Raw genomic sequence first — 12,660 nt, 5'->3', positions numbered from 1 at the left:
GGGTAAGGGACCGGGTGAGGGACCGGGTTAGGGACCAGATGAGGGACCGGGTGAGGGACCGGGTTAGGGTTATGGACCGGGTGAGGGACCGGGTTAGGGACCGGGTGAGGGACCAGATGAGGGACCGGGTTAGGGACCGGGTGAGGGACCAGATGAGGGACCAGATGAGGGACCGGGTTAGGGACCGGGTGAGGGACCGGGTAAGGGACCAGATGAGGGACCGGGTGAGGGACCGGGTTAGGGTTATGGACCGGGTGAGGGACCGGGTGAGGGACCGGGTTAGGGACCAGATGAGGGACCGGGTGAGGGACCGGGTTAGGGTTATGGACCGGGTAAGGGACCGGGTGAGGGACCGGGTTAGGGTTATGGACCGGGTGAGGGACCGGGTGAGGGACCGGGTTAGGGACCAGATGAGGGACCGGGTGAGGGACCGGGTTAGGGTTATGGACCGGGTAAGGGACCGGGTGAGGGACCGGGTGAGGGACCGGGTGAGGGACCGGGTTTCAGCTGATAACTGATCCAGGACATGTTGAACTCACTTCATAGAACAGATCCTGGCTGCAGTGCCGCAGCTCACCAGCAGGGGGCGGTGTAGCGCCCTGAGTCTCGTGATTCTACCCCCGGTCTCATGACGGGTCGGATGTTGTAGAACCAGTCTCACCCTCAGGTCGAACCATCAGGTCTCACCCTCTCTCAGGGTCCGGATCCTCTGAGCCGCCGCGGCCACGAACACATCTACCGGAGCTTCTGTGGAACGTGTGAACACCGAGGAGTCGTGATGACGTCGAGGGAGAGCCGCGGCTTCCGGTGAGTTGGCGACGTTCAGCCCGCAGCTGCTTGACTTAGCGCGGTTAGCATGGTTAGCATGGTTAGCTTGGTTAGCATGGTTAGCTCGCCTGCTGCTAGCTGTGACCTGAGGGTCGCTCGAGCGAGAAGGAACAACAGATCAACATCCGGTTGTTGTTGTTTATTTAAACTGTTTCAACGCGTCAACAAACACAAAGCTCACCGGCACCGCGCCATGTTGTTCTGTCCCCGGAAGCTGGGCTCGTCCCGCAGAGGCCTGGACCGGGTCCTGGACCGGGTCCGGGTCAGCGAGCTCCTCTGGGCTGTTACAGGTGGTGGGGGGGGTCGTTGTTACAGATGTTGGGTGTTGTTGTTACAGATGTTGGGTGTTGTTGTTGTTGTTGTTACAGATGTTGGGTGTTGTTGTTACATATGTTGGGTGTTGATAAATATCTTTGTTGTTGTTGTTACATATGTTGATTTTTGTTGTTACAGATGTTGGGTGTTGTTGTTGTTGTTGTTGTTACAGATGTTGGGTGTTGTTGTTGTTACAGATGTTGGGTGTTGTTGTTACAGATGTTGGTTGTTGTTGTTACATATGTTGGGTGTTGTTGTTGTTGTTGTTACATATGTTGGGTGTTGTTGTTACAGATGTTGGTTGTTGATAAATATCTTTGTTGTTGTTGTTACATATGTTGATTTTTGTTGTTACAGATGTGTCAGTGTGTGTTTGTTTATCAGACCTGACACTGGTGTGTGTCAGGTGCGCTGTGGTTAATAAATAACACACTTATCAGTTTATTGACTAACTCACCGTGTGTCAGTGAATCACTAACTTCACTGAACAATATGAGATTCAATGTTTCTTTGGAAGAAGTAAACTCAACTTGCTTGTGTTGTTGTGAGTCTGGTGGTCCCGGCCAGCAGGGGTCAGTGACGTCACGTGATCCCAGTGACGTCAGTGTCACTGGGTCCCAGCTGTTTGCTCCTGATGGAAACAGATGTGTTCACAGCTCAAAGCTCCTGATGGAAACACTGTGACCTCAGGCCGGAGGTCAAGTGTCTGTTTTTCTTGAGAAAGCGTCGCTGCTTCTTATCAGCGACTCACACAGCGCCACGCCCTCGTGCAACGCCCCCCTTATCTGTGCGGTTTCCATGACGACACTGTCACCAATGACATCAGCAGCACTGAAATGAGAGTGTGTGTGTCCGATGAGTGTGTGTGTGTGTGTGTGATGCGTCTTTGGACCAGTTGTGTTCGAAAATAGTTCAGTGGTTTAACTGGTTTAGTGACCACGAGTCTCTGACCAATCACACAATCAAACACACTGACAACACAACAACAACCGCACACTGACCTGAGATCAGCCTTCATATCCAGACTGAGGATTATTTTCAGTATTTTTTGCTGATTGATTTCTGGACTCATATCATATCAGACGACTTATTGTCATAGAAACTGTGACATGACTTCAGCTGGTGTCCATGATGTCACCTCTTGGTTGATTTGACCCGTCACAGGAAGGTGACATCATCAGTGATTGTTGACCTCGATAAATTCATATTGATCAGGAACACGTCTAATCTGTCACTCCACATTCAGTTTGAGCTCTTCAATGTTGACAGAGTGCATTTGTTCCCCGTGTCCAGGAAGTCGTCAGCGGAGGCGGCAGCGGGCGGCGTGCAGCAGTGCTGGCAGGCCCAGGGTCAGCTGGAGGACGCCATCAACAGCGTGCTGAAGGCCGAGCAGCAGCTCAGAGAGAATGTTCGAGAGGTCAGTACCTACATCAGTGTCACATTGTACAGAAATTTTCCCTTTTTTACTGTAAATGCTTATATCACAGTACTGCTATCTTTAACTGCCATTTACAAAGGGTGTAAAGGTACGTCTTCAGGAAACAAGGAACAGAAAACATCAAACTGATTTTTACAAAGTAAAATTACTAAATAAATTGGACATGTAGCTGGAAGCACATCAATCTTGGCTTGATGTGCTTCCAGCCAACATGTCCAGTAGCAGCTGCTCAATCTTGGCTTTTGTACGATCCACTTGTCTTTGTCCACTTGTCTTTGTCCACTTGTCTTTGTCCACTTGTCTTTATAATGACCCACACAGACTTTAATAATGAGGGAGGTCTTCAAACTCCTGATTGTCTGTGCGACCACGAGCCAACAGCACATCCGGTCCTTCGTTAAAGTGGTCTCTCGGAATTTGAGACACACAAATAAGTTCCACACGTGTACTCTGCTGCTTTCAAACATGTCCCGTTACAGCCCTAGTGTTTACTACATCCTATGGACATTACTTCCTGTGAAGTATTTTTTTACTATCCCGGTTTGCGCTGCTCTCATCCAATCCACCGTGTGCCTTATGACTGCATACTATGTCGTTCTGTGTACTATCTACTATGTTTTGAGTACTTACCCATAATGTTGTGTACTTATATGTTCAGATTTTTGCGTACTAACATGTTCTGTCTACCTATATGTTTACACCGGGGAGCAGAGAGAATGTCCTGTACATATTGCAGAATTTACAATAAAGTTGACCATGATTCTGACTTTGAAAGGTGTCATGGCTGAAGCCTCAGATCTTCAGTTTCCATTAGGACCAAAACACAAGACAGAATCCAGAGATTGATCATTATCCATCACTGTTGATCGTTGTGGATCATTATGGATCGTTGTTGATTTTTGTTGATCGTTGTGTAGAACGGTAAAATATCTGTTGACACTTGGCAGCTTGACCCTAAACTCTTTTGTCCTTCTCTGGATCCTGTAGATCCTCTACTCTAGTTTACTCTCCTCTGATTGGTCAGTAGTAGAGCTGTTGATCCTCTCAGGTTAGAGGCAGCTTCTGTTACCATGGTGATTAAGCATCTCAGTTAAACCTGGAGTTACCACGGTAACCACAGAACTGATCCTCTGATCCTGGTCAAGACTGACTCAGTGACTGTAGAGAGAGAGATAGCAGTGTGTGGTAGAGTCAGTATAAAGGGCGAGGGAGAGAGAAGCCGACTCGTGGACTATTTGATCTTCTGGACTTTAGACTCTGGATGTAAGATGTGATGTCTCCCAGTCTCTCTACCTGTGTCTCTACCTGTGTCTCCCCTATGTCTCTACCTGTGTCTCCCCTATGTCTCTACCTGTGTCTCTACCTGTCTCTACCTGTGTCTTTACCTGTGTCTCTACCTGTGTCTCTACCTGTGTCTCTACCTGTGTCTCTACCTGTGTCTAACCTGTCTCTACCTGTGTCTCTACCTGTGTCTCTACCTGTGTCTCTACCTGTGTCTCTACCTGTGTCTAACCTGTCTCTACCTGTGTCTCTACCTGTGTGTCTACCTGTGTCTCCCGTATGTCTCTACCTGTGTGTCTACCTGTGTCTCTACCTGTGGCTAACCTGTGTCTCTACCTGTGTCTCTACCTGTGTCTCTACCTGTGTCTCTACCTGTGTCTCTACCTGTGTCTCCCGTATGTCTCTACCTGTGTCTCTACCTGTGTCTACCTGTGTCTCTACCTGTGGCTAACCTGTGTCTCTACCTGTGTCTCTACCTGTGTCTCTACCTGTGGCTAACCTGTGTCTCTACCTGTGTCTCTACCTGTGTCTCCCATATGTCTCTACCTGTGTCTCTACCTGTGTCTACCTGTGTCTCTACCTGTGGCTAACCTGTGTCTCTACCTGTGTCTCTACCTGTGTCTCTACCTGTGTCTCTACCTGTGTCTCCCGTATGTCTCTACCTGTGTCTCTACCTGTGTCTACCTGTGTCTCTACCTGTGGCTAACCTGTGTCTCTACCTGTGTCTCTACCTGTGTCTCTACCTGTGTCTCTACCTGTGTCTCTACCTGTGTCTCTACCTGTGTCTACCTGTGTCTCTACCTGTGTCTCTACCTGTCTAACCTGTGTCTCTACCTGTGTCTCTACCTGTGTCTCTACCTGTGTCTCTACCTGTGTCTCCCCTATGTCTCTACCTGTCTCTACCTGTGTCTCTACCTGTGTCTCTACCTGTCTAACCTGTGTCTCTACCTGTGTCTCTACCTGTGTCTCTACCTGTGTCTCCCCTATGTCTCTACCTGTGTCTCTACCTGTGTCTAACCTGTGTTTCTACCTGTGTCTCCCCATGTCTCTACCTGTGTCTCTACCTGTGTCTCTACCTGTGTCTCTACCTGTGTCTCTACCTGTGTCTCTACCTGTGTCTAACCTGTCTCTACCTGTGTCTCTACCTGTGTCTCTACCTGTGTCTCTACCTGTGTCTCTACCTGTGTCTAACCTGTGTCTCTACCTGTGTCTAACCTGTGTCTCTACCTGTCCCCCCTGTGTCTCTACCTGTGTCTCTACCTGTGCCTCTACCTGTCTCCCCTGTGTCTCTACCTGTGTCTTACCTGTGTCTCTACCTGTGTCTCTACCTGTCTCCCCTGTGTCTCTACCTGTGTCTTACCTGTGTCTCTACCTGTGTCTAACCTGTGTCTCTACCTGTGTCTCTACCTGTCTCCCCTGTGTCTCTACCTGTGTCTCTACCTGTGTCTCTACCTGTGTCTAACCTGTGTCTCTACCTGTGTCTCTACCTGTGTCTCTACCTGTGTCTCTACCTGTGTCTAACCTGTGTCTCTACCTGTGTCTCTACCTGTGTCTAACCTGTGTCTCTACCTGTGTCTAACCTGTGTCTCTACCTGTGTCTCTACCTGTGTCTAACCTGTGTCTCTACCTGTGTCTCTACCTGTGTCTAACCTGTGTCTCTACCTGTGTCTAACCTGTGTCTCTACCTGTGTCTCTACCTGTGTCTCTACCTGTCCCCCCTGTGTCTCTACCTGTGTCTCTACCTGTGTCTCTACCTGTGTCTAACCTGTGTCTCTACCTGTGTCTCTACCTGTGTCTAACCTGTGTCTAACCTGTGTCTCTACCTGTGTCTAACCTGTGTCTCTACCTGTGTCTAACCTGTGTCTCTACCTGTGTCTCTACCTGTGTCTAACCTGTGTCTCTACCTGTGTCTAACCTGTGTCTCTACCTGTGTCTCTACCTGTGTCTCTACCTGTCTCCCCTGTGTCTCTACCTGTGTCTCTACCTGTGTCTCTACCTGTGTCTAACCTGTGTCTCTACCTGTCTCCCCTGTGTCTCTACCTGTGTCTCTACCTGTGTCTCTACCTGTGTCTAACCTGTGTCTAACCTGTGTCTCTACCTGTGTCTCTACCTGTGTCTCTACCTGTGTCTCTACCTGTGTCTAACCTGTGTGTCCCCGTGTCAGGTGCGTGCCGAGCTGCAGAGCTGTGTGAGTCGCCAGCAGGAGGCGCTGCGCTGCAGAGAGGTTTGGCTTCTCGATCAGATCGAGCTGCTGGAACAAGTCAAGACGGAAACTCTCCAGCAACAGTTGCACCAACTGCACCAGGTAACAGAACAACAACACAACAGTGATGACAACAATAGTGATGTGTGTGAGGTGGACACTGACCTGTGTGTGTCTGTTTCAGCTCCGAGGTCAGTTTGATATCATCACTCATCAGCTGCAGAACAACGACCTGAGCAACCAGCTGACCAGTTGCATTGAGAAGTAAACACACACACACTCAGACACACACTGAAGGCATGATGTTTATAATGAAGGTGTATGCGTTATAACTGCTGGGTGTGTATTGTTTTCCCGCGTGTGTGCACGTGCAGGTTGTCGTCTCTCAGTCTGACTCCAGAGGAAACACCTGACGTGAGTTTCCATGCCGACACTCGCTCTCTGAGGAATGCCATCACCTCGTTTGGCAGCATCACTGCACAGGTAATACACACACACACAGGTAATACACACACACACAGGTAATACACACACACACAGGTAACACACACACACACACAGGTAATACACACACACACAGGTAATACACACACACACAGGTAATACACACACAGGTAACACACACACACAGGTAATACACACACACACAGGTAATACACACACACACAGGTAATACACACACACAGGTAACACACACACACAGGTAATACACACACACACAGGTTATACACACACACAGGTAACACACACACACAGGTAATACACACACACACACAGGTAATACACACACACAGGTAACACACACACACAGGTAATACACACACACAGACACACAAAGATACATTCACACAGACAGGTAACACAGACAAACACACACACTCTCAACAGTGTGATGCTGATCAGGTGTTTTCTATACTTCCTGTTTGCAGCTTGTGGAGTGTGTGTCCTCCCAGAGCCCCGCCCCCCAGAAGGTTCAGGTGCAGAATTACCCAATCACAGCAAAGAAGCAGGTAACCCTTTCCATAACCTAGAAGGCAGAAAGTCAAATGTTTGGGTACAAATCTAACGTTAGTTTATGTTCACTGCCGTTAGCTATTGTATCGGTTTCTAATTGTCCTATATAACCTCTATATAACATCTATATAACATCTCTTTAACCTCTATATAACATCTCTATAACCTCTATATAACATCTCTATAACCTCTATATAACCTCTATATAACATCTCTATAACCGCTGAGCTAAATGTGTGTGACTAGACAAAACTAACAAAACGTATCACATCATTCAGAAGGTAAATTTGAAACCTAAATAAAGATTCTAAAGATAAACTAAGGACTCTATATAAACCAGAGCAGCAGGTCAGAGACCCGAAGCCTCCTTTGTCTTTTTCCTTCCAGCCACATTATTTCATGCAAACAATGATTTTGGCTCCTACAGCTGTTGTCAGCTAATGTCGGCTAACATTAGCTAACATTAGCTAACATTAGCTAACATTAGCTAACGTTAGCTGACATTAGCTAACTTTAGCTAACGTTAGCTAACATTAGCTAACATTAGCTGTTGTTCTGCTAGCACCCCGTTAATTACTTTGTTTTCTCCCACAGATGTTAGAGCTGCTCATTGTGGGAACTGCTCATATAATTTTTAGGGTTCAACCTTCCCTGTAATGAACCTTGATCTAATGTATATTATATTATATTATGATTTGGTTCTATACAAGTACAATTGTATTGAATTGAGTTCGATAAGGTACAGTGAGGTAGTTTGATGAGTTCCTTCATCCTGAAGCATTTCCTGTAACTGTCTCGTCAGACATCTGAGGTCGGAGCTCTGGGAGACTGGCTGCTGGGAAGTCGTCCAACCAGTAACTCTCCTATTGGTTCCCTGTCCAGCAAGAACCCTCAGGATTGGCTGATGTCACTCAAGGAGAACAAGGTGAGAGCGAACGGGTCTGATGTCATGAAGCTGAAACGAGAAGCAAACAAAGTCAATGTATTACCAGCAGAAGCTTGTCAGCCTTTCGATTAACACCGTCATCACTTACCGTGGTGAACGTCGTCGTGACTTCCTGCTCTGAACGCTGTGTCACTTCCTGTCATGTGACCTGTGTCTGTTGCGTGTTTAATCGATGTGATTAATCGGGTTCTGGTTTGTTTTGTCATTTGTTGTCGTCGACGACACGTTGGACTGAATTTCTGTGTGTCTGTGTAGACTTCCTGTCCCCCCCTGTCCTCTATGGACTTCCTGGGGGCCTGGGGTCAGCTCAGAGACCTGGAGGCGTGGCTTCTGCAGGACCAGGCGCCTGTCAGCAGAGCGCGGGCAATCAGCAGCTGCAGCTCCTCCTTCTCCATCGAAAAAATAGACGAATCAGAGTTCACCATCAACCCCGATGAGGAGGAGCTGAGCGACTGGCTCATCACGCCACCCCTTGATGCGATGGAGACCGTGCCCGCCGCCGGGCAGTGGCGGCAGGTGTTGAAGCCTTTTAATGATGGCTGGTCCTCTTCCGATTGGCTGGCAGGGTCGAGCCGCCCGGCTGCCGACTGCTCCTCCTGCTGTCAGACCACCAAGGCAGTGGAGATCGAGAACCTGGGTCAGCTAAAGTGCCTGAAGACCCCGCCCCCATCAAGCCCCGCCTCCACACAACCCCCTGTCACCCCACCGGCGGCAGTGGTAGAGGCGTGGCTGCAGCAGGCGGTGCCGGTGCAGCCGACCTGCCGGGCCAACGAGGTCTGCTCCACCTACTCCGACTGCGTCTGTGAGGAGAACTGTGGGAGAGACGCTCTGAGCAAGTGGCTGCTGCAGCAGGACGGACGAGACAAGAACGGTGTCCCGGTGGCCAAGGACGCCCCGCCCACCACCAAGAACGCCCCGCCCACCACCAAGAACGCCCCGCCCACCACAACGAACGCCCCGTCTGCTGTGAAGAAGACCCCGCCCACCCTTTACAACAGAGAACAGAAGGTAACAACCTCTTGTTTCATCCTTTAATGTTTTATGTTATATTTTAAAAACTTGAAGATGAAATGTTCTCACAGCTTCAGTCATGTGACCGGTCATGTGACTGCTGCTGACCTCATCACTAACATCCTACTGACAGAATCGCGTGTTGAGAAGAACAGTTTTTGACTTAATGAAATGTGTGTCAATGTTTAAAGTTTCCTTCATTATGATCACAATTCAACATTCGATCACAATAATCTGAGGTGATGAAGAAGTGAAGTCAGTTTAATCTTTTGATGAGACATTAAAGTGATGAAGAGGAGGAAAGACAACCTTCTAAACCTAAGAGCAGTGAGGATGTGATCAGCTGTTAGTGATACATGTTGGACCTGGTGACCTGGTGACCTGTGACCTGGTGACCTGGTGACCTGTGATGTGACCTCCAGTGTGTCTCCTCCTCAGGTACAGGCCATCCTGGATGCCTGGCTGCACCCCTCCTCCCCCTGCTCCCGCCTACTGCCCCTCAGCGCCCCGCTCTCTGATTGGCTGGTTCCTGATGAGGAGAAGGCCACAAGGGAGGAGCCCGGCTCCGTGTTCAAGCCCCCCTCCCCCTCCCCGCCGGGGTCAGGAGGTCGTCAAGATGACAAGTGGCTGTTGAAGAAGAGTCAGGCTCAGGTGACTGCACGCACGCTATGCATCATGGCAGCAGAGATCACAGGGCAGTGTGGGGGGGGCAGATCAGAGACACATTGTTAACCCGTTGTGTTCTCAGGAGCGTCTGCTGTCACCTGTGTGCGACCTGTTCTCCTGCATGAGCGTGGGCGGAGCCAAAGACAAGTGGCTGCACGAGTCCCCGGTCCAGGTGAGTCCCAGTGTCCAGAGGGTCAGACACACCTGTCCACACCGCTTCTGATCATGTGTGTGTGTGTGCGTGTGTGCATGTGTGTGTGTGTGTGCGTGTGTGTGTGTGTGCGTGTGTGTGTGCGTGTGTGTGTGTGTGCGTGTGTGTGTGTGCGTGTGTGTGTGCGTGTGTGCGCCGCTGCTTCTGGTCAGAAACCAAAACAAGGAATTCACTTCTCCGATCAAGTTCTTTTGTTCAGTGTTGGTGGAAATAAGGTAAGTTTGTTTTAGTGGCTCACACACACACACACACAATCACACACACACACACACACACACACACACAATCACACACACACAATCACACACACACACTCACACTCACACACACACACACACACACACACACACACCAGAGGCAGGACACCAGGTATATGAATATGTTTTTCTCATCACTTGTGTCTCTCTCTCCAGATGTGACCTTGACGTTTCTTCTTCTGGCTTGATTGCCGATCAACGCACACGATCACAACAGACTAACCATCACCGCCTTCGTCCTGTGACATCACCACGCTTAGCCGCCACCACCCTCCTCCAATCAGGATCAGTCTTCATCTGACGGAACCTGTGAAGTGTTTTTTAACTGTTCAATGAATTTCCTGATTTGAGCCATTCAACGATCAGTGTATTGATCAGTTATTGATCAAGTTCAAACAGGAAACAGATGATCCTGGCAGCAGGAGGGGCGGGGTTTATTTTAATTATTCTGGCTTAAACAGCTGTTCTGTGTTTTTATGTTTTATCCTTTGATGCACATCTTGTCTGATCTTAGTTTCCGTGACGACACCTGGTCTTTGAGTTTCATCACTCCTGACGCAGCGGCTGATTGGTGGAGCTCATCCTGTGTCGTTAGCCACCTGACAGATTTACAGAATTAAGGAGAAACCGCTGCATTTCCCAGAATTCCTTGTGTGGAGAACGTCTGTCAGCTGACATCTCACATGACTCTGATTGGTTATTTTTATTGCTATGATTCGCTTCAGAAATAAAAGATGATGACATCACTGCTCTGTGTGATATCACTGTTCATGCTAAGCTAACATGACAACAAGAAAATAAAATTCACTGGACTTAATGTAGTCACATGATCTAACCGAGACCATCAGTCAAATATTAGCTAATAAATTATTAATGTTTAATATTAATGATTAAACTTGTCTGAGTTCGACTGGAGCCTGATGACACATTATGTCAGGTGACCTGCAGCAGTCAGGTCTGAGGTCAGAGGTCACATAGGAAAGATCAAACCATCCTTAATATCACCAAAGCTACATATATGTAATAAATACATATCAGTGCCCCGCCCCGCGTGTGGAGAGGAAGGTCAACAGGCTCTGCAGGAGAAGGAACCCTGTGAGCAGCCGGACCTGGGTCCGCCCTGAAGCTCGGGTCCGAGCAGCTGGACCTGGGTCCGCCCTGAAGCTCGGGTCCGAGCAGCCGGACCTGGGTCCACCCTGAAGCTCGGGTCCGAGCAGCCGGACCTGGTTCCCGTCCACCCTGAAGCTCGGGTCCGAGCAGCTGGACCTGGGTCCACCCTGAAGCTCGGGTCCGAGCAGCCGGACCTGGTTCCCGTCCACCCTGAAGCTCGGGTCCAAACAGCCGGACCTGGGTCCACCCTGAAGCTCGGGTCCGAGCAGCCGGACCTGGGTCCCGTCCGCCCTGAAGCTCGGGTCCGAGCAGCTGGACCTGGGTCCACCCTGAAGCTCGGGTCCGAGCAGCCGGACCTGGTTCCCGTCCGCCCTGAAGCTCGGGTCCGAGCAGCCGGACCCTGTCCACCCTGAAGCTCGGGTCCGAGCAGCCGGACCTGGGTCCACCCTGAAGCTCGGGTCCGAGCAGCCGGACCTGGGTCCCGTCCACCCTGAAGCTCGGGTCCGAGCAGCTGGACCTGGTTCCTGTCCGCCCTGAAGCTTGGGTCCAAGCAGCTGGACCTGGGTCCACCCTGAAGCTCGGGTCCGAGCAGCCGGACCTGGTTCCCGTCCACCCTGAAGCTTGGGTCCAAGCAGCCGGACCTGGGTCCACCCTGAAGCTCGGGTCCGAGCAGCCGGACCTGGGTCCACCCTGAAGCTCGGGTCCGAGCAGCCGGACCTGGGTCCACCCTGAAGCTCGGGTCCGAGCAGCTGGACCTGGGTCCCGTCCGCCCTGAAGCTCGGGTCCGAGCAGCTGGACCTGGTTCCTGTCCGCCCTGAAGCTCGGGTCCAAGCATCGGACCTGGGTCCACCCTGAAGCTCGGGTCCGAGCAGCCGGACCTGGTTCCCGTCCACCCTGAAGCTCGGGTCTGAGCAGCCGGACCTGGTTCCCGTCCACCCTGAAGCTCGGGTCCGAGCAGCCGGACCTGGGTCCACCCTGAAGCTCGGGTCCGAGCAGCCGGACCCTGTCCACCCTGAAGCTCGGGTCCGAGCAGCCGGACCTGGGTCCACCCTGAAGCTCGGGTCCGAGCAGCTGACTCCAGTGTGCAGACATCTTCACCACCTCACTGGTGACATGTCAGGAGCCAGCCTGCTTCAAATCCTCCACCATCATCCCCGAAAAAACCAGGCCACAGACCAGTCCCCCTGACTTGTGGTCTTTTGAACATCTTGTCCTGTCTCACCTCAGGGACATCACCCCCCCCCCCCCCCCCCTGCTAGACCCTCTACAGTTCACCCACAGAGCCAACAGATCAGTAGACGATACTGTAAACATGGCTCCACATCCTCCTCCAGCACCTGGACTCCCCAGGAACCTGCACCAGGATCCTGTCTCTGGACT

At 50.7% G+C, this 12,660-nt stretch overlaps 1 protein-coding gene across 1 annotated transcript; it reads left to right on the top strand.

Annotated features, from left to right (window-relative positions):
• The first annotated feature begins 613 nt into the window (after positions 1 to 613).
• Positions 614 to 10,916, top strand: ncoa4 (nuclear receptor coactivator 4). The gene is made up of 11 exons (XM_061087571.1): positions 614 to 807; positions 2,437 to 2,560; positions 6,027 to 6,167; positions 6,250 to 6,329; positions 6,440 to 6,548; positions 6,995 to 7,075; positions 7,882 to 8,004; positions 8,281 to 9,033; positions 9,475 to 9,687; positions 9,785 to 9,874; positions 10,327 to 10,916. Exons 1-11 carry the CDS (start codon positions 779 to 781, stop codon positions 10,330 to 10,332), a joined length of 1,749 nt encoding a protein of 582 aa, XP_060943554.1. The 5' UTR covers positions 614 to 778; the 3' UTR covers positions 10,333 to 10,916.
• Positions 10,917 to 12,660: the final 1,744 nt, after the last annotated feature.

This window comes from Limanda limanda, chromosome 15 (assembly GCF_963576545.1).
Source record: "Limanda limanda chromosome 15, fLimLim1.1, whole genome shotgun sequence".
In the NCBI taxonomy this organism is placed as follows: Eukaryota; Metazoa; Chordata; class Actinopteri; order Pleuronectiformes; family Pleuronectidae; genus Limanda; species Limanda limanda.
This window is presented reverse-complemented; position numbering and strand designations above follow the sequence as displayed.